The sequence below is a fragment of the Cynocephalus volans genome, chromosome 4 (genome assembly GCF_027409185.1).
Source record: "Cynocephalus volans isolate mCynVol1 chromosome 4, mCynVol1.pri, whole genome shotgun sequence".
NCBI classification, from domain to species: Eukaryota; Metazoa; Chordata; class Mammalia; order Dermoptera; family Cynocephalidae; genus Cynocephalus; species Cynocephalus volans.
In genome coordinates, this window is record NC_084463.1 from 96610913 (window position 1) to 96636110 (window position 25198).

Here is a 25198-nt window from a genome sequence, read left to right on the forward strand (position 1 = left end):
TCCCCAGGCTGAGACACATCTCTTGAGGAGCAAAAAACAGAGAAGACTGACCCAGGCCCCAGCCCAGAGGCGGAGGCTGCTGTCTGAATCAACCACCCTTTTTTTCCACTGAGACAATGAGGAAAATAAACATCCAGACCAGTTACCAGCCAGATCTGAAATCCTCATGCCTTAAAAAAAAAAAAAAAAAAGGTTATTTTAAATATCCTGAAACATCAGCCCTTCCTCCTCAAATCTTTTGCTTGTTTGTTGTTTTTTGTTTACAGCTGTGTCTTGTCACCCCCAGAGCAGGCCTTGAGTTGGGACATGAACTCCATAAAATCCCCACAGACCCTTCTGCATTGTCCTGGAACAGGCTCCAGCCCTGACCTTCAGGGAAGTCCAGACTCTCTGGAGGAGAAAAAGGAGACAGGGAGAAACCTGACCCTGTTCTCATCATTCTAAACCTTGATCCTTCTTCCTGCTTTCCTTTTATACCAGAATCTCCCCCTCACCATTCCAGTCAGCCAGCATAGATTAAATCTAGTGTTACCTGCCAAAACCCACAGACTGTTAGAGATGGAGCATCTCATCCCAATTCCTCAATACCAGAAGCTTTGGATGGCTCCCAAACATCTCTTGAGATTCACCCCCTTCCCCCCTTTTTTTTTGTTCTTTGAGTGCTTCTGATTATCCCTAGTGAAGGAGTATAGTAAATGATTGTTGAATTGGTTCCAGACCAGATTCCAAAGGCCAGTCTAACTGTAATTTTGGGCTAGAGATAGAATTAGAACTTTGTAATTAGTGGTAAGGTCACCTTTGACCTCTGAAGATCTTGATTATGATTAAACATCCAGTTACATATAGTTCTCCATAGGATTCTGAACTCTACAAAATCAGTAGATACAGTCATCTCTCTCTAGGATCTGAATTGGAAGTCAAAGTCCTAGTTTTAAATTTCAGCATTGTTACTGATTCAGTGTGTGGATCTCAGTTTCTTCAACAGTAAACTAGAAGTGATTTTCAAACCTTTTTTTAAGCACTTTTTAACCAGACCTTACATGGAAATCAATATATGAAATGGGTGAGAGGGATCCATTCTGAGTACTGCAGGTGAGAGGGTCAAGCACTGCAAGCTGCAGCTGGACCCCAATGCCTGCCCCTCCTTCTTTCCCATGGTTTACCCAGGAAGGCCGGAACACAGTGTGAAAATATTAGTCTGCAGCAGGTATTTCAAAACAGGGACCTGCAGACCAGTACTGAGCTATGAAAATTTTCATCAGTCCACAACAAAATGAAAAACATGAGGAAGAAGATACAATCCATTTTTATAAAGCCAAATGTAATCAAATTTTAGAACTTACCTTTATTCAGAAATTGTCTTTATGTGTGCACATGTATATTAAATTGTTCTTTGTGCGCATGAAATGACTGACATAGTAAATAATAGTTTTTCCTTAGTGGACATCATTAAAAATTAGCAGCCCTGTGTGTCCATTTCTAGGAGTGCACAAGTGAGTAAATAAAGAGGCAGTGTTTTAACCTGTCCCTAAAATGTAAAAGTATAGGGAACAATAATCTAGAGGCTGTGCTGGTGTCAGGATCACCAGGTCCCCAGCCTCTGCTTCTGTACTCATGGCCAGAGGCCTCTAAACTCTACTGTCAAGTTCAGCCCCACCCTCCACCTCAGCATAAAGTCAGTGCTCTGGAATCCTTTGTCCCTTTGGCTCAGTTCTGGTCCTGCTCCTGTGTGTTAACTAGGATCAGTTATGGGATTTTGCCTAATTTTCACATCCTTCAGTCTTTGCCCTGTTAACCTGCCTGTAGTCTCAAATTCCTCCCAGGATTGGCACTGTCCTGCTTTATTTAGCCCCCCTCATATACCAGAGTTTTACCAGTCCTTAAGCTAGTGGCTGGAGCCCACTGCCCACTGGAGGACTTGTGGGTTGCCAGAGTCTGTCTGCCTGAATTTCTGAAGAAAATCTGCTTCTGCTTCCCCTGAACATGCTTCCTCCTCCTCTTGGACTCTACCCCCCACATTTGTAGGTGATGCACCCCCCAGTTTCTGTTTCTGTGTTCACTCATTTGGCACACTTACCACTTTTGCCAGGTCCTGTCCTAGGGATGGGGCTAGAGAAGAGCATAAGACGTGGACCTGCTTTCATTGAATTCTGGAGCCTTGTGTTCTCTCAGCCAGACTATGCTTGGAACTCTTCTTAGTGGCACTGCCTTCCCCATGTCTGATGCTAGGTCCTGGGCCCCTCAATCTTCAGCAAGATTTACCCACTTTTAACTGAACTATGTGTGGCTCTGCACCAAAGTATGTCTACCAGATAAAAAATTTGAGGTTAACCTCACGTGTGGAAAAAAATTTTTTTAAATTTTTTAATTTCCGAATTTAGCTTCAAAACCAAGCCCACATTTGGCCAGTGATAGAAATGGAAATTTTAATCAACACATAGTAAACCTGGTCAATACAGGATTTTCTCAGTTAATTCATGTTTCTCTTGCTTTCTTCCTGAGCTGCTATTTAAGTTCCCAGAGTCTTAGGAAGCAGGAAACAGTTTACTGCTGCGATCACAGAGTTTGGGAATCGGGAAGGAGACGCAGGAGGGTGAGAGCACATCTTGTTTAGAAACAGGAGTAGCTGCCTGATAAGTATCCAAATGAATGATTTAGTTACAGTGTTTGGTTGTAACTTTGTAAATATTTATAGTTATACCAAACTCGTTTTAAAAATTCTGACCTATTTCCAAATATTGTCATTTTGAGAAATTCACTGTTGAGGAGGAAGGAAAAAAGAAGCTTCAAAAACATTCTAATCTTACTCACAGGAGATATAGGGTCTGAGATACCTGGAATTCTTCTGTATATTGAAACAGTGGTATAAAGTACAATGAAAAACAAAAAATGAAGAAAAACTCAAAATGGATGATGAGATAGAGTTATGTAGTGGTGTGAAGTTTATTTTACGTATCTACCATTTGTATATTGTTTCCTTTTATTTGCCACCTTCTCACCCCTTTTCTGGATGAAATCAGGGAGCAAAATTCTTCATGGCTGGTGAATCATATTAGCCAAAACACTCAGCCAAGACAGAAGGGAATAGATTTCATAAAAGGAGAAACTTCTAGAATATGAGATCTTGAAGGGTCCTTAGGGAGGGTTCAGTTAAATACATTCATTCCATCCCCAAAGTCTTAACTTGTTTCAACTCAAAAGTCCAAAGTCTCAAAACAAGCTATCTACTATGAATTCAAAGCAAGTTATCTACTAACGAGATACAGTGGTGGGACAAACATAAGGTACAAATTCCTGTTCAAAAAGTGAGAAATAGGCCAAAAGAAAGGGGTAACAGGTCCCAAACAAGTCCAAAACCCACCAGGGCAGGCGTTAAATCTCAAAGTTGGCAAATCATGTATCTTGACTCCATGTTCAATGTCCTCTGCATGCTCATGTGGGGCTTAGGTCCCCAAGTCCTCAGGCATCTCCACTTTTATGGCTTTCCTGGTCTCAGGTGATGCTTTAACTCTTACAGGCTGGCACTACACGCTGTTAGCTCTACAATTCTGAGATTTCCATGGTAGTCCCACTAGGCATGGCACTGATAGGGTTTCTCTGCTTCAACTCTGACCTCACATTTCTGCTCAGCATTGCTCTAATGAAGGCTGTCTGCAGTGAACCCGCCCCTGCAACAGATCTCTTCCTGGGCCCCCAGACTTTTCCATACATCCTTTGAAATTGGGGTGGAGGCTCCCAAGCCTTCACAGCTCTGGCATTCCGCGAACCTGCAGACCTAACACCACATGGACGCTGCCAAGGCTTCAGGCTTGTATCATTCAAAATTGCGGGTCCTGCCATGCCTGGGGCCAATTTTGCCAAGGCTAGAGCAGAAGGGGTGCGAGAAGCAGCATCTCAAGGTTGTCCTGGGCAGCGAGCGCATGGAGGGCACCTCAGGCCTGTTCCTCAAGACCATTCTCTCTACATAGGCCTTTGGGCCTGTAATGGAAGACAGAGCCAAGATCTCTGAAATGCCTTCAAGGTCTTTTTTCCCTTCTCTTGACAGTCCCATTCTTCTGCACTAACCTCCTTAGCCAACAGTTGTACACCATTGAATTGTTCTCCTGAAAATGCTCTCTGCTTCTCTACCACGCGGACAGGCTGCAAATTTTCCAAATCTTTACACTCTGCTTTCCTTTCAGATTCTGGCTCTACGTCATGCCTTTGCTGCCGTAACTTAGCATGGGTTGTACAAGTAGCCCTGCAGCTTCCTGAATGCTTTGCTGCTTACAGATTTCTTCTGCCAAATACTCTGGGTCAGCACCTTTAAGTTTCACGTTCCATAAAATTTGGGAGCATGAACAGAATGCAGCCAAGTTCCTTGCCAGTTCGTAGCAAGGTTGATCTTTGCCCCAGTTTCCAATAAGTCCCTTCTCATTTATATCTGAGATCTTCTCAGAATGACCTTTACTGCCCATATTTCTATCAGTATTTTGCTTACCACCATTTAACCAGTCTATAAAACATTCCAAACTTTCCCTGGTTTTCTTACCTTCTAAACTTCACCAGCCTCTAGGCTTTTTCTAGCCTGTTCCTCCAAATTTCTCCATCCTCTCCTCAACACCCAGTTCCAAAGCTGTTTCCACATTTTCAGTATTTATTATAAGCAACACCCCACTTCTCTAGTACCAACTTTCTGTGTTGGTTTGTTTCTGTTCCTTATGACAAAATACACAGAACTGGGTAATTTACAAGAAAATGAAATTTATTGCTTATAGTTTGAGAGGCTGGGAAGTCCAAAATCCAGGGAACACATCTGGTGAGGGTCTTGGTGGTGGCGACAGTGACTCCCAGGTCTCATATGGCAGAACATAGCAGAGCAGAGGAACAAGAGATCAACCTCCTCATTCGCTCTCCTCTTAAAGCCCTCAGAACCATGCCTCTGACCACCATTATTAATCCCTTCACTATTGCATGGTCCTACAATCTAATCACCTCTTAAAGGCCCCACCTTTCAGTTACCATAATAGGAATTCTTACCCTCAACAGAGTAGAAATTAAGTTTCCAATACATGAACATTGGGGGACACAATTCAGTCAATCCACAGCGAAGACCATATGATTTCTTAAGTGCTTTTATATATGTACTGGTATAGAGGGCAAATTTAGTACATAGGGTCTTGGAATCATAGGAATACATGAACCCACAACATTGATGAGTTCAATCTTAACATGGTCTTGGGTAATTTAATTTACTTGTCTGAGCATCAACTTCTGCAACAGTACAACAGAAACAAGACTTTGTTCACAATATTATTATGAAGATTATGGGTTCATTTAAAACATATAGCATAGTTTTTGGTACCTGATAAGCACATATTAAATATCTGTTGAATGTATGGCTAATAAATTGTTGCTGCCTCCTCTGTGATCTTCACAACAGCTCTTTGAATATGTATACCACACTACTCCTATCTCTTCCAAACTGAAATATCCTAAATAACCCCATCCCTGTTTTTTAAAAACATTTTTACTGTGTGTGATTGATACGTTTACCAATTAAACCTTGCTGACATTCCTGATTTGAAGTGCATTATTACTTAAGTAATTGGGGTGCTCAAAAAACAAAGGTATCTCTTTAAATATACTACTACTACTATACTAAAAGCTAGTATTTACAAAGAGCTTACTATGTACTGGCAGTGTTCTAAGCATTTCACAGATCTTAACTCATATAATCCTATGAGGTAGATATCTATTATTATTCCCATTTTACAAATGAGGAAACTGAGGCATGGAGATGTTGAATAACTTTCCCTACTTCACACAGCTATTAAGCAAAAGAGCTGTGATTCAGAGCCAGACAGTTTGGCTCCAGAATCCATGCTCATATCTATTAGGCAATACCCTGAAATTCTAGATATAGTTCCTTGCCTCAAACTGTCACAGTGCCTGTACAGAGGCTTCAGCATGTGTACAGGACCTGGGAAAGACTCACCGACATCTCTGTTCTTTTGTGATGACCTTCTCTGGCTTTGCTACCATGGCTGCTCTTCCTAAATTCCTTTAAGAGGGCATCACACAGAGTTCTTGAGGCCTTTAATTTTAACCTAAGCCAGCTTTTCTCCATTGATCTAAACCATAGCTTCAGTTTTCTCTGAATCTAGGACAGATGTTTTCACGCCCACGAGCATCCACATAATTATAAACAGAACCGAGAGGCCAGCTGGGGAACTTGGCCATTGGTGAAGACATTTGGGTAGGGGAGGGGAAACATTTGTTCAGCAAGCACTGTTTTGGGCACTTAGGTGGGTTGGTTTGGGTTCTCTGAAAAGCAGATATCAAGAAGAATTTAGATGTGCCAAGAGATTTACTGGGTGAAATACCTGTGAAGGGTAAATACGGGAGCCAGAGAAGGCAGGAGCAACTTCATAGTGGGATGCAGGTCTGACCACCTGTGAAGGAGAGAAGGCAGGAAGGAGGATTAGACTGCAACATTGTGCCAAGACAGTCTCAGCAGGTCAGTGCAAGTTCTTGAGCCAAAGTCTTCGTTAAAGAAGTCCCATGTCTCATGGGAACAGACCTGTTTGCACACTCCTGCCACTGATAGAGGACAGCTCACAAGAAGTGCAGCTTCCATGTGAATGTGAAGAGTTGGGCTGCAGAGGGCCAGCAGCGGGTACTGTCAGTCAATTGAGCTCATCATCAGGAGATCTGAGAGGCACAATTCATGGCCACCACACTGAGTCATCAGTGGTGAACAGGACATGTATGTAGGGTTTGCACTCTTAAAGGAGCTTGTAGTCAAGTGGGAAGAGACAGATCAAAAACAAAATGTTCAAATAATGACAATGAGTGCTTTGATGAAAATATGACATGGTAATGTGATGAGTGACTAGAAAGCCATGTAGGTCAGGTGGTCAGGAAAGTCCTCTCTGGGCTTTGGTTTCTTGACTAGTCATAGGAGAATAGTTTTGCTTTTAATTCCACTGGATTTTTGTGTAGTACTTTGTAATTTATAAAGGGTATTATTCTCATCTACCCTCTATGCCTCAAATTGAGCTGCATAATGAAAGGATCCCTCAATTTGGTGTGAAAAAGACTGAGGTTTGAGTTCTGGCTTGGGCACTTCCTAAGAGCTCTGTACATTGAGTAAGTCATTTTATTTAAGTCTCAGTCTCTTTATATGGTAAATGAACTTGTAAAGATCCCTGCCCAGCCAGCCTTTCAGGGTTGTGGAAAATGCCATAGTTGTTGAGAGCAGCCTTCAATTGGAAAATAAATTTTTTAAAAATCCCTTTTACAATAGCATCAAAAAATAAAATATTTAGGAATCAATTTAACAAAAAAACATGCTATATTGCTATAAAGAAAATAACAAAATGTTGCTGGGAGAAATTAAAGAAGACCCACTAACTGGAGAGATGTTGTAGAGAAGACTAAATATTGTTAATATATCAGTTCTCCCCAAATTGATCTATAGATTCAGTCTAATCTCTGTCATATCCCAGCAGGCTTTTTTTTTTTTTAAATTAACTGACATCAAAGTAAATTTCATCAATACATATGAAAACATTACTATTTTATTAAAAGAACATGTCAATAATAATTTGGACCTTTTTCAGTCATAATGTTGGACTTTATTTAGAGTACTTCATGGAACCAAGTTAGATTATTAGGTAAAAGCTCTTTTCATTTTCTTCAGAAGTAGAAAAGTATACTCAGAATTTATGTTTGTTGTTCCTCCAATTAGATGTATTACTAGAAAAAATACAAGAGACTGACATCCTTGCCCAGGGCTTCTGGGCACTCAGTCACTGGTAAGACAATTACTCACTCTCTCTGGATCTTAGGTTTCTTATCAGTAAAGTACAAGGAATCTTCAAAATGTTCATGGAAAGATTTGTATTATCTTTTAATTCTGTTTTTCCATGAACTTTTTTACATACTCTTGCATTAAACTAAATAATCCCTTGGATTATTTCCAGACCTGTGTTTCTGTGATATAGAAGTATAAATGGTTAAGGATCAGAAAGAACTATTTGGTGTTTTTTTTTCAAGCCTGTTGGAACAAGTTTAACTCTCTTGAATCTTTTAATTCTGTATGTTGACCAGCAACTAGCATGTTGTGTCCAAGATGTGCTATAATGAAAATTAGTGTGATTTCTTGTAATAATGCTAATGGGCTCTCCAAACTGGTTTTTCTGGCCATTCCTTTTCTTGATTATTTCAAAACATAAATTTATGGGTTTCAGCTTACTCTTATCTCCTTAGTAATGAACTTAAATTAGATGCTAATATTTTGAGAGAGGACATGATTATAGAAACTAGAATAAGACCTAGTCTAGGGGATTGCAAACTTTTTCTGTAAAGGGCCAGATGGTAATATTTTAGGCTTTGCCATCCATTTGTTCTCTCTTGCAAACTCTCAGCTTTGCTGTTGTATAAGCAGCTATGAACAATAGGTAAACGTGGAGCGCAGCCTTTTAATCCTGAATCCTGTACTGGCCAGCAACCAGGGAAAAAAAAAAAAAAAACACCTATGAAACAATATGTAAACAAATAAGGGTAGCTGTGCTCCAGTAAAACTTTATTTATAAAAACAGGCCAGACTTGATTCATGGGCCATAGTTTGCCAACTCCTGTTCTGGTCTAGTAATATGTCTACTCATATTGGGCATATAGGCAGATCTACCCAGTTCATAGAGTCTCAGTGTATTGGGCCTCCCAGTGGTGTTAAAAAGATAATTCTAGCTTTTGGACCTCAATGAAAAAAACCTAGCGATGCTGAGGCATCAAGATACAAGATTGGGAAGATAGGATGTGAAGCCAGGAGATTGCTGTAATACCAGCACAGGCAGCAGGGGCTGACAAAAAGCTGCCAGCTCAACCCAAGTTGGGTCCTACCAGTCTCTCAGCCCCTGCAGTCCTCTACTCACCACACAGAGGCTGGTTGACCTTATTTTCACCCTCTGGTACAACTCATGGCAGTGGTCAAACCCTGAAGGTTTGTGAACAGAGTTCAAGATCTTCTCCCATACCAGGTTACCTCCCACACTGGAGTGCTGAGGGCGAGCACCTATGTGCAGGGACTATGGCGTTTCTTACCACTAGAACAACTATACAGGTAGGTATTTTACCAGTTATACAAATTAGGACTCTTGGATTCAGAAACCATCCTTAGGTTTCCCAGCTAGTAAGTTAAGATCTGGGCTCCAAAGTCATGTTCCTTTCCCAATACCACACTGTCTCTCCTGAAGCCAAATTGTGCTCCAGATAATTCTGCAGATCTCATAATTCCTTAGGCAAAGCTGGAGCGTAGAATCCCAGCCTCACCATCCAGACTAGATCAGTTTAAGGTATTGTTTTTGTGATTATTGCCACTGCTAATGATTCTTACTTAGTAAGCTTTCACAATTACAATGTCTGACATTTGTGTTTTACACCAATTTCCATTTGTCTCTTAGAGTAACTGTGCAAGGAGGGAAAAGCTTACCTCTTATAAAGTTGGTTAGCTTAAAAATACAATTTTTAAACAAGATTTTCATATGGTAAAATATTGCTAAATACAATATTTTTGATATTTTTGTGGAAAGCTTACAAGGGTCAAATGCATCATTAACATGTGAACTTATGGTACTCACTAGATGGATTGATTTCTCTGGGAATACTATTCGGTTTCCAAAGTTCCTTGGGGAAGGTGGAAGTGCTGGCCTGAATATTTCCAATGCAGTATAAGTTCATAGAGCAAGAACAAGATCCACCCCTTCTGGCTGGCCCGCAACTCCTAGCATAGTGCCTACAGTAAGTGCTCATGCCCTTAAGTAAGTGACAAGAGTGCTTCATTCCAAGAAAAGAATGAACTCTTTGAGGGGGACCACCTAACCAACCCAAGTCCCAAACGAAGGAGTGGGAGAGTAGACTGCCACAACCGAGGTGTACAGTAGGTGTGTCAGGTCCAGTGAGAACAAAGCTTGTAACTTGATCTCTCTCAAGTGAGCAGGACAGTGCATGGCTGAATATAGACTTGCTGTGCAAAAACAGAAACTTAACCCAGAAAATCTCACTAAGTGATAACAATTCCTTCCACCCTAAAGAACAGTTTACATTTGGATCCTGCAGCTAGTCATTCATTCTTCTGACCTAGGGAAGAAAGATTCTGACAAAAACTTACTGCCATAGTGTGTTTATGAACACCTTCTTGTTCTAATCCTGGCATTTACTAGGCAAAGAACATTGTGCTAAACACCGTCAGAGAAACAGAAATGGTCTGGATCCTGACTCCTAACAACTCACAGTCTTGTTTTATATGACAGATTTGTAAATTCTCAACTAAAATAAATGGAGAAGTTAAGTACTATAAAAGGTCTAGAGGAAAGCATGATTAACTCTAACTAGAGGGCTTATGGAAGGCAAGGCATTTGCATCTCTAAAATAACATGTCCCAGGGCAAAGAAGGTTATGTAAGGATGTGTGACCAGGTAAAGTGCCATGCCTCTAAGCTACAGCCACTCACTCTCCTTCCTCCGTGGTCTTCACAGAATCAATTTCTGCTAACGTACGCTTGTGAGATCATGTGCATCAACGTCAGGATGTTCTGGCTTGGCTTTCTTCAGCTCTGAGATGGTGTTCTTTCTCAGATTCTTTTTTGGAAGGGGGGTGGGGAATCATAGTCACAGAAAGGTCTCGTGGGATCTCATGTTACTGCTTGTCTCTGCCTCCCTTTTTTTATCTTCTGCTTTATAGTTTTTATAAACATTAGGAAACTTATATTTTTGAACTCGGGAAATTATTTATAGTAGTCTTTAGTAGTTTGATCCAGCAAATATTTACTTACCATGCAAATATGAGTAATATAAACTCACAACAAAAAGATGGCTCTGGTTAGCCAATGTTCTGGTAGTCAGATCTCATGACTTGATTGCCCTCCCACCCACACCTCACCCCCATTATAGAGGGTACATCTTCATTCAATATTTTTGATATGTTTGTGGAAAAGTTACAAGGGTCAAATGCATCATTAACATATGAACTTTAATACATCTTTCTTTTGGTACAGGGGGAAGAACCTCTGGACTGAGAGATCTGAATTCTGATTCCAGGGCGCACTTCTGATCCACTGTGAGGCCTTGGCCTCATTTCTCTGGGCCACAGTTTCTCCACCTGTGGATGAGAGATTTGGGGTGGGGGCAGGACAGCGGTGATAAATGAGAGATTGGATTCTGGGGACCCTTCCAATTGCCATAGTATACAAGTTACTGTATATAGTAGAGCCATTTGTCTTTGGCCTTAAATTTATGAATTATTCCTCTAATTAAAATGTGTGCCAGAGGATTTTGAGAATTATTCCTTTTTAAATAATTTTAGGCTTGTGATTGTGAGTTAAAAGGACCTGGAGCTGTTGATCCAATCTTGCCTTCAGCACCTATCAGTGTGCTTTTCTTTTTAGATTTGCCCACCCATCCAATCCTTATTTTTCAATTAGCTTTCTACAGGGACCACTAACCCCTTAGAATTCTGTATAATTCTGTTTTCAGAATTCTTTCATTAATCATCTTCTCTCAGGCTGGCTAATGAGCTCAGTTGGTTAGAGCACAGTGTTGTAACACCAAAGTCAAGGGCTTGGATCCCCCTATAGGCAAGTTGTCCCCTTCCCCCCAAAAATCATCATCTCACCATTAGAACCCTTAGAATTTTATCACCATTTCACTTGTAGGAATAAATAATGGGACAGGTTTCAAGTCAACAACCATTTGTTGAATATTTAATTATTACTGTTTACCTATTTCATCTCATCAAATCCTCAAAAGAACCCTGTGGAGTGGGTGTTCTCTTTGGTATTTGACAACGTGGGAAATGAGGTGCAAGGTGATTAAAGGTTTTTCCCAAGGCCCTACAGTAAAAGTTTCAGAACCTGGACTCCCATGTTTCAGGGAGGTCCACATCAGGGTTCTTTCTGCTACACATTGTTCCTTTGGAGTTGGCTATAGACAGATGCTATGAAGGGCCAATGAGAACATGGATGGTCTCCCACCAGAAGAGCTGATGAAAATTTTGAGTGAATTATATTTTTGAGTATAGTAACTGAAAACAAAACAAAACATGGATCGTTTTCAATTTATAATTTTGATGATACAAAGAAAGGTTTTTGGAAGCATTTGTTCTTTCATTTGGCTTTCAGAGCCTGCTTTGCCCTTGAGTTTTAGTAGATCCTAACCTTTCTACCTCTGCCCCAGAGTTAAGGATCAGAGATTATTAAACCAAACCAGTGTATTTTAATCTAAATTTCTTTTTTTTTTTTTAATAATTTTATTTTATTTATTTATTTATTTTGTCTTTTTCGTGACCAGCACTCAGCCAGTGAGTGCACCGGCCATTCCCATATAGGATCCAAACCCGCGGTGGGAGCGTCGCCACGCTCCCAGCACCGCACTCTCCCGAGTGCGCCACGGGCTCGGCCCTAAATTTCTGTGTAAATTTGATTCATTAGGTCTGAGGTGGGACCAGCTCTCTGTACTTAAATTTGATCTAATTTAAGTTCTTTCTTTAATAGAGAAAATGAGGCCCAGGAAGATGAAATGGCATGCCCAAATTCACTCAGCCAATTGGCAATATAGCTAAGCCCTCACCCTCATTCTGTTATTTGACTCTGCCTCCCATAAGACAATACCATTCATGTCATAGAGATCTTGTGGTAACTCTTTCCTCTATACAGGTGAAAAGAATTGGCTTTGAAGACAGATCTGTTTCATATCTAGGCTCTGCCACTTTCTAGCTGTGTGACCCCAGAGTTCATTAACTTCTCTATGCATCTGTTTCTTCATCAAAAAAAAAAACAAAAATGGAGGTAATAATATCTACCTCATGGGGTAGACTCACAGCGGGTGCTCAGTAAATAGCAGCTGTGATTATTTTAGTCAGTATTGTCCTTTTGGTTCTCATTAACTCCCCGTATAACACCTGTACATGGTATAGTTTTGACTAAAACAGTGACTGTTACCTTCCAAGCATCCACTATGGCTTGAAAAGTAATCATACCACTTGGCCAATCTCGAGCTGATTGAGATCAGCTATGTGTGTACTCCAGGAATAGGAGCAATAAGAATGGCTGAGTACTTTGCTAAATGCTTTATATAAAATAGTCTCTGATCCTCACAGCAGCCCTACAAACTGTGATTATCCCTGTTGAATAAGTGAGAGTCAAATAGATTTATTAACATGTCGAAGGCTGCAAAGCTAGGAGTTAGCAGAGCCAGGCTTTGCATCTAGCCTGGGCTCCAACGTGCCCTTTGGTCTATCACTTAATGGGTTCTGAGACCCACTGAGGTTTGAGGGTGGGGATTTTGGGGGCAAAGTGATAAAGATAAAAAGGGCATTGAGATAAGGGAACTAGTCATTATTTGGCCAGTCATCTTTTCCAGAAACTCCCACCAACCTCCCCTTTCCTGCTCCTGTTATCACTAGTCAATTGATGGCTGGGCTGGCCTGGGCTGGGCTCCTCTGCTGAAATCCTTCAGAGCTTTCCTGTTGTACAGTTTTGAAGAAGGTGGGAGGAGTGTTTATATGCTGGGCAGCCTTCCCAGGGGTGATTGTAGAAAGGAAGGGGAGTGATTTTGTAGGGCCCTAAAAAGAAGCCAGGAAAAAGAGGAAAAAATAAAACCCTGTTTAAAAGAAAACAAATTGACTCAGGGATTTGTGGGCATTACCTCTAGTCTAGACTTAGAGATAGAAGCCCAGGCCAGGAGTCTAGAAACCTCCATTCTCTTCTTGCCATATAACTGACCTTCCTAATGACCTGAGACACACCATTAGGACAGCCTTACTGCCAAGTACCAAAAACAGCCCAGCCACACGTTGTCATTTAATGTTTTCCTTTATTTTTACCATTCTTTTCTTCCCTCCAGGGGTACCCAGGTAATAAAATCAAATCCTATTAATGTTTTATTTGTGTGCACAGATTTGCCTTCACACCTTTATCTCATTTAACCCTTACAGAAACCCAGTGAGGCAGATAGGCAGCCAAGGATTACCCTTCCGACTTGATAGGTATGAACTGAAGCTCAGAGAGACCTGTGCCTGATCTCACAGCTAGTTAATGGCAGAACAGGTACTGGATGCCTGATCTCCTGACTCATGTCATGTGCATGAAGTTCATTGACTTGACTGGGAGGCAGATTTCAACCCATTTGGGTCTTTTGACTCTAAACCATGTGTTCTTACTATCCTGTTGTACTGAAATTCACACTGCTTTGCTGTAATTATGGGGCTGAAGGCTTGAATAGAGGGGTTGGAGGAGGAAAGGAAGTATAGGGAACAGAACGTAAGAAAGGGAGAATGTCTTACTCCAATGTACTTTAGTAATGACGTTATATTTACTGAGTGTTCAGTTTTCAGAGAAAAACATTCTTTGTGTCCTTTAACCAGTTTCTCACAGACCCCCCTCCCCCTCTCCCTCCGCCTTCCCACTTCTAGTAACCAAACTGAGTAGATTAAAACAACAAAAATTTATTCTCTCACAGTTCTGGAGGATAGATTTCCAAAATTAAGGTATTGGCTATGTTGGTTCCTTCTGGGTGCTCTAAGGGACTGTCTGCTTCTACCTCTTTTCTAGTTTCTGGTGGCTTCCCACTTGCAGTCTTTGGCAATCCTTGGCTTATAGACACCTTACTCAACTCTCTCCCTCTGTCGTCACATAGCACTCTCCCTGTTTGTCTGTCTCTGTGTCTGTTTTCTTTTATAAGGACACCAGTCATTGTAGAACATGCAAAACAAGTTCTAGTCACTTCTACATCCCTGGTGCCTAGAACAGTCCCAGCACTTAGTAGGTATTCAATATATATTTGTTAAGTGAACGTACTGAATAAGAGAATTTTCCCTGGCACAAAAATCCAAATATGCTTTTCTCTTTTAGTCATAATCAGAGAGGTTTTAAAGGTGTTAATAAGGTGAAGTAGGGGTTAGTATGAGTTGGGCCCTCATGCAACAGAAACTTGGAATTCTATTCTGCCAGCACAAATTAAAGCTACGTCTATGAAACCAGCCAGCTCTATCTAATGGTCTATAGGTCTAGAAATGTTCTTCCAAGGCTGTTCTGGCACTTGTCAAAATCCCACTTCTGCTTACACCTTTAAGAGATCTCTGCCTGAGTTTATGTGACTATTTCTTGGTGCCCGTAACTGGGTTCAATAGTGTCTCTCCAATACTCATGTCCACCTGGAAGCTCAGAATGTGACCTGATTTGAAAATAGGGCCTTTTCAGATATAATTAGTTAAGAGGAGGTTGTACTGGATTAGGGTGGGCTCTAGTGTCTTGCATGTTCTATAGATGCAAGGTTTTCTAGACTCCGTATGTTATCCTTATATTTATCCTACGTTGATTTGTAAATAAGGAAACCGAGACTCTGAGCAGTGAAGTGACTTCCCCCAGTCTGCAAGTAAATAGACTGGGTCACAGATATGACTCCACAGCCTGATCTCAAGGCAGAGGGTTGCAGAGGTAAGGATGGATCACTTTTCTTTTATTCATACTGACAGCCCAAGCATTCAACACAGGGCACGTGAAGGATGCATTGGATATCAAGGCAGGATAAGTAGGTTGTGACAAAATGGCTTTCTTGTCAAACTGAGGAACTTGGATTTTATTCTGAAGGCAATGAGGAGTCAATAAATGATATTGAGGGAGCAATGACTTTTTACATTATGTACCTTGTTTAATCAACACGTTTATCTAGTTGTCACACACTGTGCTTGATGCTGAGAATAAAACCATTACAAAAGAGACAGAATTTGTGCTCTCACTGAGTTTACAGCCAGTATGGAGTGGTGAGACAGAGGTTGGAATTTTCCTGGAATTCCCTTTGAAATTCAAGGAAGTACTGGTAAGAAACAAGGTTGAAGAAATAAACAGGAAAATTGTTTTAAAAAGAGTAAGATCTTTGCAAATCATCTTAAGGATAACAGGGAGCCACTGAAGAGTTTTAAGTAGGGCAGTGGCATAATGACATGATGTGGTTGTTGAGTAACAGGGAAGAGTTGTAGGTAATGCCCAGTTTCTGGCTTGGAGAACTGATTGGACAGTGATGTTGATGTACTTCACTGAGATAGGGGAGTGTGATTTAGATCATTGAGTTTGATCTGCCTGTGGGATGTTTGAGTGGAGATGCCTAGCAGGTGGTGGGATATAAGACAGGGAGCCGTGGAGAGAGAACTGAACCAGAAATTAAGATATGAGAGTTGTCATCACATAGATGGTAACTGAAGCTGTGGCAGTGGACAGGAATACCAAGAGAGTCTCCCAGGTGATAGTGAGGCTACAGGAGGGTCTAGAGCAAGATCCTGAAGCATGCCTCCATTGAAGAGGAAGGCAAAGGAAGAGGAGTCCTAAAAGACAATAGAGAAGAGAATCTCTCCAGAGGCTTTGTTTTTGCACCTTGCCTGTGTCTTCTCAGGCAGCAGCTTGTGTTCATTCTCTGGCGCTGTGGCTACCCCATCCCCTAGCATACACCTCTCTCCTCCACTGTTAGAGAGATCATCTCCCAAATCTAATGGAGTAATGAAGCCATTGATTCTGTTAACAAATGTCCAGTTCACTAGGAGACCTGTAATGGGAATTCATTTTGGAGGTCAATACAGCTGTCAGTGGAACAGTTTTTCCCCTAGGCCCATTGGCTTTTTCTGTTTTACACTGGCGTAAATTGTCCTGCCCAACATCAGAAATGACTGGAGAGTAATTAATGCTGTGGAGCATAAATGAGCTGGTAACCCTGCCTAGGGCCATGAGAAGGGCACAGCCTGAAATAGGTCAGATTAACAGAGAGTAGAAAGAGAACTATGTCCCCTCTGATATGATTTGAATAACACTAGAAAGCCACCATCGTCTGAAATTACATCTTTAAACCTTTATTTCTTTTGAACAAGAAGTTTCACTGTTGGAATTTTTGAATGCTAAATGAATGTTTTTGCTTATTCTGCAAACGTGGGCTAAGAACCTTCAGTGTACCTATCCTCTATTAGGTAAGTGCTGGGACTATCAAAGTAACAACATCACAGTCACTGTTCTCAGAAACCTATGGCCTAGGCAAGGAGGCCGAATGACTGTGGATATAATGGAAGCCTGGACCAAGTGCTACTGGCACCCAGAAGAAGAATCCAGTCCAGGAAGGTGTCAGAGAGAATATGATATCCGTGTAGGGTCTTAAAGTCTGCATATGAGTTTGCCAGCTGAGTAGAAGTGAAATCCAGGCAGAAAAACCAGCATAAGCCAAAACAAAGAATCATAAAAGAGGCTGGTGTGTTCAGGGACTGATGATGCTTCCATATGCCTTGTTTATGGGTGGAGAAAAGCAGGAAATAGGTCAGACTGTGAAAGGCCTTGTATGTTATGCTAAGGAATTTGAACTAAGCTTAGGGAGCCAGCCAAATGAATAATGCCCTTGGCTTGGGGTGTAGCACTCTAAGCTATTATCTGTCCTTAATACCTCATTTCCTTTCTAACACAACAGAGGAGAGTTTGAGATAAGAGTTAAGAGAGAAAAAGACCAATAGACAGAATGCTGGAGAGTGGGGAACATAGATGTCCTCAGAGGACACGGAAGGGCAGGCAGGAGGAGCTGGGGTGCCATCTTAAGAGACCGCTCCAAATACATTTTTGTTTTTATCATTATGCAGTAAATCTAGGGCCTCAATTAATGAGTCTTCAGTAAGCAGAGTCTTATTTAACAAAGCGAGCCTTAGCTTTGAGGGAGGAGATGACAGCAGGAGCCAGCAAAGAGGAGGGAGGTAGTGGTACTCGCTGCTCCAGAGGGTGACTTTGCCTGAGGGCCAGGGAGTAGCCACACCTCCTGGAAGTGGAGCCTGTTTGGCCCTGGTCATGGTAGGAAGTGACCTCCAGGCTGCTTCAGGAGCAGCCCGGAAATCAGTTATCTCCATTTCAACCAAGGTGGCCAGGAGCTCCAGCTCTTCTCTCTGGGAGGGCAGACAGGGAGTAGGTATGTGCGAGAGAGAATACTACTGCTGGATTATTGCTCTGCTCCTAATATTTTTTCTCCCTCTGACAACCCAGTTTAGGATAAGGACACCTTTTCTTCCTTTTTCATTCACAAAGCTCTTTCTCCTTTTCACAGACTCCCTGAGAAACATTTCCTCAGCCAGTCACGGCCCCCGCTCTTCTCCAGCTGAGCTCAGTGGCTCCAATCCACATCTTCGAGAACGAAAAGCCTCAGCCCCATCGCACTCCAGCCAGCCAACTCTGTTCACATTTGAACCCCCTGTGTCAAACCACATGCAGCCCGCCTTGTCCACCAGTGCGCCTCAGGAGTATCTCTACTTGCACCAATGCATAAGCCGGAGAGCAGAAAATGCAAGGTAGGAGACTGTATGGCCATTAGCTGGGTCAGTGACCACTCACAGGGCCTAGTACTTTTCAGTCTCTGATTTTTAATTTTAATTTTAAGGGAGTAAAATAATTTTATCTTTTTGGGAAAACACATATAAAAGTACTTCAAGAAGTTCATGGAAAGAAGATTCTTATTATCTTTTAATTTTATTTTCCCTGAACTTTTTGAAGTACCCTCTTATGCAACAAAACATAATTTTTTGCTTATGTAACTTTCACATTTTATTGGTATCATCTGTGTTGCCACAAAGTGATAATGGGGTTCCAGAGAAACCTCCCATTATCAAAAATCATGCTATAAAAACCATTTTGTTTGATTTGGGGGGGGGAGGCATTACTGGCTAGAGTTTCAGAATTGCAAAAAATGAAGTCAGTTTACTTATTGACCTTAAGAGTACAGCAATAAAACCTTAACACCATTGAACAAATCCATCTCTCACTTTTGCTCTAGAACTGTGCTTTTGTAGCTCCTATCCATATATTTAAAGATAATTTAAATTTAAATTAATTAAAATTAAGTAAAATGTAAAATTCAGTTCCTCAGTTGTACTAGCCACATTTCAAGTACTGGACAGCACAGATACAAAACATTTCTATCATCACAGAAAATTCTAGAACAAAGACTCCCTGCCCTAGAATCATGATCTTTGTTTTTCTAACACTACCAGCTCTCTTACAAGTACAGAACCTATACATATTTTTATTACCTTTTATTCCCATTGTTAGGATAAACAAAAGCACAGAGCTGATAGGCTTTGCCAGAGCTAGTTCCCAATTGCTACCATAGCCAACAGTTTATAAATCATGTACCTTAACTAATTAATTTAGAAATATCTAACTCATGTTATGAAAACTAAGGCAAATAGAGAAATGGCTGTATTAATGTATCACTTCAGGATATTTGTGAGACTATTTTCATACATAACCTCATTTGAACCAGTCAAACACACTGAGAGAGAGCCAATATAGATAATTTATCTCCATTTTATGGATGAAGAAACTGAGGCTCGCAACTAATAAATGGCTGAAGTAGAATTAGAACCCAGATCTTCTCATTTCTGGTTCTGTTCTCTTTTCTCTACATTATGCTACTCTCCTTCTGTTTTTCTGAGTCATTTACTGACACACACAGAGGCTCCCAACGCTCTATTTTAAGGCTGCTGCACAATTCCATTTTCCTTGAAGAAACATGATTCATTCATTTGTGAACTTTAACTAGTTCAACCTCCATCAACTTACACATGAAGAGCTGAGTTGTAAAGACAGGATGAATTAGCCAAGGTCACTGAACTAGTTAGTGGCAGAACTATAAATAGTACCTGATTCTCCTGAATTACAGATCAGAGATAGGCAGTGTGCTATAATGGAAAGCACGTTAACAGGCTTTGGGTTTAAATTCAGGTTCTGCCACTTTCTTTATGATCTTGAGCAACTTATTTAACCTCCTTGACCTATAGTTTCCTTATCTTCAGAACGGGAATAAATGTGTCTTTGAATCACACTTCAAGTAGGTTTTAGATAATATTAAGAACTAACACCACCTCCACTCCCATGGTACTGCTAAAGCATCGGAGAACAAATACGAGAGTAATTCAGAAAGTTTGTGGAAAAGTAGAATCGAAAGATAATGCTAATCCTTCCATGAACTTTTTGAAATGTCTGTGCTTAAATTAGCAGTTAGGTCCGCTCTCCGCACCCCTACCTCCTCCATAAAACTTCTGTTAATCTTCCTACCTGGAATTAATTTCTTCTCTGAATTACCAGAGTAGTTTTTGATTATCTTTCTCACAACATTTGGAACTTTCTGGCTTGTATTATGGGTTTTTATAGTAATATCTTACTGCTCTTTGAAGACAGGACCCAGAGCATATAGTAGGTCAAATAATAAATATTTGAACAGATGTGTGTTGCAGAGAGATAACATAATAGAGGAGATAGAACTTATCTACAGCTGGGGCAGGAGCATCATTGTGGGTCCTTGACCAAGCTGTGCTTTTCTCTGTGTCTCTGTTTTCACTTGTGTGGATGAGGGAGCAAGGGGGTAATGAGCAGGCTCTTGGGAGATTTTTAGAGAAAATAAGTTCAAACAGTGTTTGCAGAATTCCGAGGAGAGATGGAGGGTGGGAAGGAAGCTTTCTTAAGTCCAGAAAGACTAAACAGTTTCTGCTAGTAGTTTGTAGTAGCTTGCATTGTACTAAACCCACTGTAGCAATTATAAACTCTGGACAATATATCGAAAAAAAAAAAACTGTTAAAGACACTGAAGAGCAATCAAAAATCAGGCAGAAACTAGAAGAGATTTGTCTCTTGAAAGAAGTGAAATTCAGTTTACATAGCTTTTCAAATGTAGTTCCTGTAATATATCATCCAAAATGTTCACTGTACCATTAGAAATTGCTAGACATATTAAGAAACTGTAAAACTTGACCATAGTTGAGTGAATTCAGTACATAGAAATAGACAAAAATAAACTCAGATTTTGGAGCTAGCCTACAAAGACTTTGAAATAATTATGTTAATTGTTTTAATCTATAGGTGGAAAAAGTATATAATGGATGAAGAGATGATGAATTTTAGGAGAGATATAGAAACTCTGAAAAGGAATTTAGGGTAGGACTGCTAGAGCTCAGGGGAAGAGAAGGATAACCCCATGGAGTTCATGAAGGCAGGAGAAGCCACGATGAGAGAAAGAAAGGACTGCTCCGACCATTTAGAGCCCCAGCCACTTCAAGGCTGGCCCTGGTGAGCACACGGAGCAAGAGCTGGCAAAAGCTGTAGCTGTGCCCTTTATATGAAGTTACTTGGAGGCAGCAGGGGAAAAGAGGGCCTTGATGGCCCCCAGGCCAGCAAGACCACTAACAGAGTTCCTGTGAACCCACATATGAGTGAAGGGCCACAGACAACTAAAAAAAGGAGCCACTCAGAGGCCAGTGAGTCAACACAAGGGACCAGCACATGGCCTATGGCCTATCCTATGGGAAGTGCTGGGGGCGGGGGAGATGGGCCCACCAGGGGAACAATGGGGCACAGCAAGGACAGCCGATCTGCACTCTAGTCAGCACAGGACCACTCAGTGGAGACTGGTCAGGAATGTAGAACTGTGGGGGGTGCAGTTTGCTGAAAAGACTCAGGCCCCGTCCAGAGTTTCCACACAACCCAGGTGTATCGGACCTCACAAGACCTAGAAGTGCTTACAAGGCCAACAATTAAAACCTGAGCTGCACAAAAAGCCTTCTCCAGGGAATCAGCAGCAAAGCAGCAATTTAGCTGAACCACAGGGCTCAAGTGCTGGTTCCCACAAGAAGTTCCCCCATTTTAGAAGTAACCAAAGGACAACAAATTAGTTCCAGTGCAGAGTTTAAGTGATGGGAATAGCGAATAATCCAACATAGAACTGAAAGAAAAACAAAAACCCCACAAATGAGAGACAAAGTTCTGATGTTAACCAGTAAAGGTCTAATACCACCACAGAACACCTATAAAACCTAGAAGGACTGGAAGCCCCCCAGGCTCCCAAGCCAGGGTGGGGGGAAGGGCAGAGGCCTCAGCCATGGCCCCCAACATCGGCATCCAGTCCAGTGACAACCACCAAGCCACTGCTGAAGTGCTCCAGGCTCCTGAGCCAGTGTGGTGGGGGGCCAAGGACCTCAGCCATACACCCCCATGTCCACATCCAGCCCAGCAAAGACTACCAAGCCACCACCAGAAACGCCCCAGGCTCCCAGGGTGGGGAGAGGCCAAGGGCATCAGCCATACCTCCCTGAAGTCCACATCCAGCCCTGGTACAACTGAGCAGCTGCTGGAAGCCTCCTGGGCTCCCCTGCTGGAATGAGGGAAGTGCTACAGTCCTCAACCATGCCCCTCTCTTCCTCCTCTTCCCACCCTATCCCCCTCCTCTTTCCCCTCTTCCCCTTCCCCTAACTGCTCTGCAATAACATCTTAGAATGTAAAATAATAATAATTAATTTTTTTAAAAAAAGAATTTAGGAGTTCCAGTTCCACTATGGTGGCAGAAGCCACTACAGGCTATTCCTTCCACTGAGTACAACTAACAACTCTGTACAAAATCTAAAAGTACAGTAATTACCCAAAGATTTTGAAAAGTAAATAAATGGAGGTAGATTGTGGAGGGGAGAAAAACTTGGTAACTACACAGAGGTGAATTTTCTATCTCATGGATTTGCCTCCAGTGTGGGCCCCATCACAAAGCAGCACAATGGGGCAAGTGGCTAAAACTCTCATAGAAATCCTATCTTTCCAGGTAGAGGAACCAAAAAAGGAGCTCCTTGGGGGCTGGAAAGGAGTGAGTATCCCAGAGTGGAGAGAACTGGAGAAGGGATCTCCTAATTCTGGGTATGAAATCACACAAGTCTTAGGCTCACCTTGAGCTACATATATATGGGACAAACCCAAACCAGCATAACAGAGGCTATGTGATCTGAACTAAGATTCAAAGTACCACACACAGAAAGAGACAGAACTTGCAGTCTGAACCTAACCAGGTTGATTTTCTGCAGAAACAAAAACATCAACATTCTCCAGAGGATTATAACAGAACCCAGAGTCATAACATAACATTCACAACATGTAGTATATAATCCAAAATTTTTCAGCATACAGAGAACCAGCAAAATGTAACCAATTCTCCATGGAAGACAAAGATGCCAACCTCAAGATAATCCAGATGTTGGAATTATCAGATACAGATTTTTTTAAAGCCCGTATTATAACAATATTCCATGTGATAAAGGAAAAAAAAAACCACTTGAAATTTAAAAAAAAAAAAAAAACTCTCAACTCAAAAGTCTATATTCTGCAAAGGTATCCTTCAGGAACGAAAACAAAACTAAGACATTCTCAGATGAAGGAAAAATAAGGGAATTTCTAGGGGATCTGCTTTAAGGAAATGATAAAGAAATTGTTCAGGCTGAAGCAAGATGGTGCCAAAAGGAAACTTGGTGCCAAATGAAGGAAGAGCAACAGAAATAGTAAATATCTACATAACAACAAAAAACCTATTTTTTCTCTTTTTAAGTTCTTTAAAATATGTGTAAGGGTTGAAAGCAAAAATTAAACATTGTCTAGTGAGGTTTTCACCTGGTTTTCTTTCTCTTGAAAAGCTCCCTTTACCATTTCTTGCCATGTGAGTCCCTTGGTGACAAATTTTCTGAGCTCTCATTTATCTGGAAATATCTTAATTTCACCTTTATTTTTGAGAAAGATTTTTGCTGGGTATAGAATGCTGGAATGACAGTTCTATTTTCGTTCAGCATTTAAAGAATGTCTTTCTATAGTCTTCTGACCTTCATTGTTTCTAATGAGAGATGAGCTGTTATTTTTTTTTCAACAGGCTCTGATGCACTCACCAGTGCGTCATCAGCATCACCAGTCAGTGTTCCCTTTTCTTAGCCACCACAAGCACACACACATGCACACACACTCTCTATTATGTATCTATAAAATATTAAACTTAGAATTACTTAACATACATATTAAAAATTTCCAGTCAAATTACATTCAGCACCCAATTATCTCTATTTCATCATTTTCAGAGCTGTTATTTTTTCTTATTCTATATATAATATATGTTCCTTCCAATGATTTTTTCTCCTTTTAAAAAAAAATTACGGCAAAAGAGATAACATAAAATTTACCATCTTAATTAAGTTTACAGTTCAGTAGTGTTACATACACATTGTTGTACAAAACCAATCTCCAGAAATCTTTTCATCTTGCAAAACTGAAACTCTCTACCCATTAAGCAATTCTCCATTACCCCTTACCCCAGACCCTGAAAACCACCATTGTACTTTCTGTCTCTATGAATTTGACTTCTCTAGTTACCTCATATAAGTGGAATCACACAGCATATGTCTATTTTTGACTGGCTTATTTCACTTAGCATAATGCCCCCGAGGTTCATCCACGTTGTAGCATGTTTCAGAACGTCCTTCCTTTTTAAGGCTAAGTAATATTTTATTGCATGTAAATACTATATTGGATATTTGGGTTGCTTCTACCTTTTGGTTATTGTAAATAATGCTGCTCTGAACATGGGTATACGAATACTCTTTAAGACCCTGCTTTTATTTCTTTTGGGTCTGTGCTGAGGAATGGAATTGCTAAATCATATGGTAATTCCATTTGAAGTTTGTTGAGAAACTTCCATATTGTTTTCCATTTTACACTCCCACCAAGAGTGCACAAGGGTTCCAATTTCTCCTCGCCAATACTTATTTTCTGTTTGTTGTTGTTTTATAGAGCCATCCTAATCATTGTGGTTTTGATTTGCATTTCCCTAATGATTAGTGATGTGAGCAACTTTTCATGTGCTTGTTGGCCATTTATATATCTTCTTTGGAAAAAGATGTCTTTTGTCCATTTTTTTTTATCAAGTTGCTTTTTGTTGCTGTTGAGTTGTAGGAGTTCTTTATATATTTTGGATATTAACCCCTTACCAGATATGTGATTTGCAAACATTTCCCCCATTCCATACGTTGCCTTTTTACTCTGTTGACTGTTTCCTTTGAAGCACAGATGTTTTAATTATGATGTAGTCTAATTTATCTATTTTTACTTTTGTTGCCTGTACTTTTGGTGTCATATTCAGGAAATCATTGTCAAATCCAGTGTCATAAAGCTTTTCTTCTATGTTTTCTTCAAAGCGTTTTATAGTTTTAGCTCTTACATTTAAATCTTTGATCCATTTTGAGTTGGTGTAAGGTAAAGATTCAAGTTCATTTTTTATGCATGTGAATATCCAGTTTTCCAACAGCATTTTTTGAAAAGACTTTCCTATGGCTATTGAATGGTCTTGGCACCTTT

General features: G+C 40.7%; 1 protein-coding gene and 1 non-coding gene across 3 annotated transcripts in view; one reads left to right on the forward strand and one right to left on the reverse strand.

The window, feature by feature from the left end:
* GAB2 (GRB2 associated binding protein 2) overlaps positions 1-25198 on the forward strand; it is a 168708-nt gene that overhangs the window by 117109 nt on the left and 26401 nt on the right. For both annotated transcript variants that reach the window (XM_063093266.1, XM_063093267.1), the window contains exon 3: positions 18102-18342. In XM_063093266.1, the coding sequence (XP_062949336.1) occupies positions 18102-18342 (241 nt within the window). The remainder of the gene's footprint in view (positions 1-18101; positions 18343-25198) is intronic.
* Positions 23691-23924, reverse strand: LOC134377484 (small Cajal body-specific RNA 7). Its single transcript, XR_010023524.1, has one exon. It is a non-coding gene; the product is annotated as a small Cajal body-specific RNA 7 (non-coding RNA).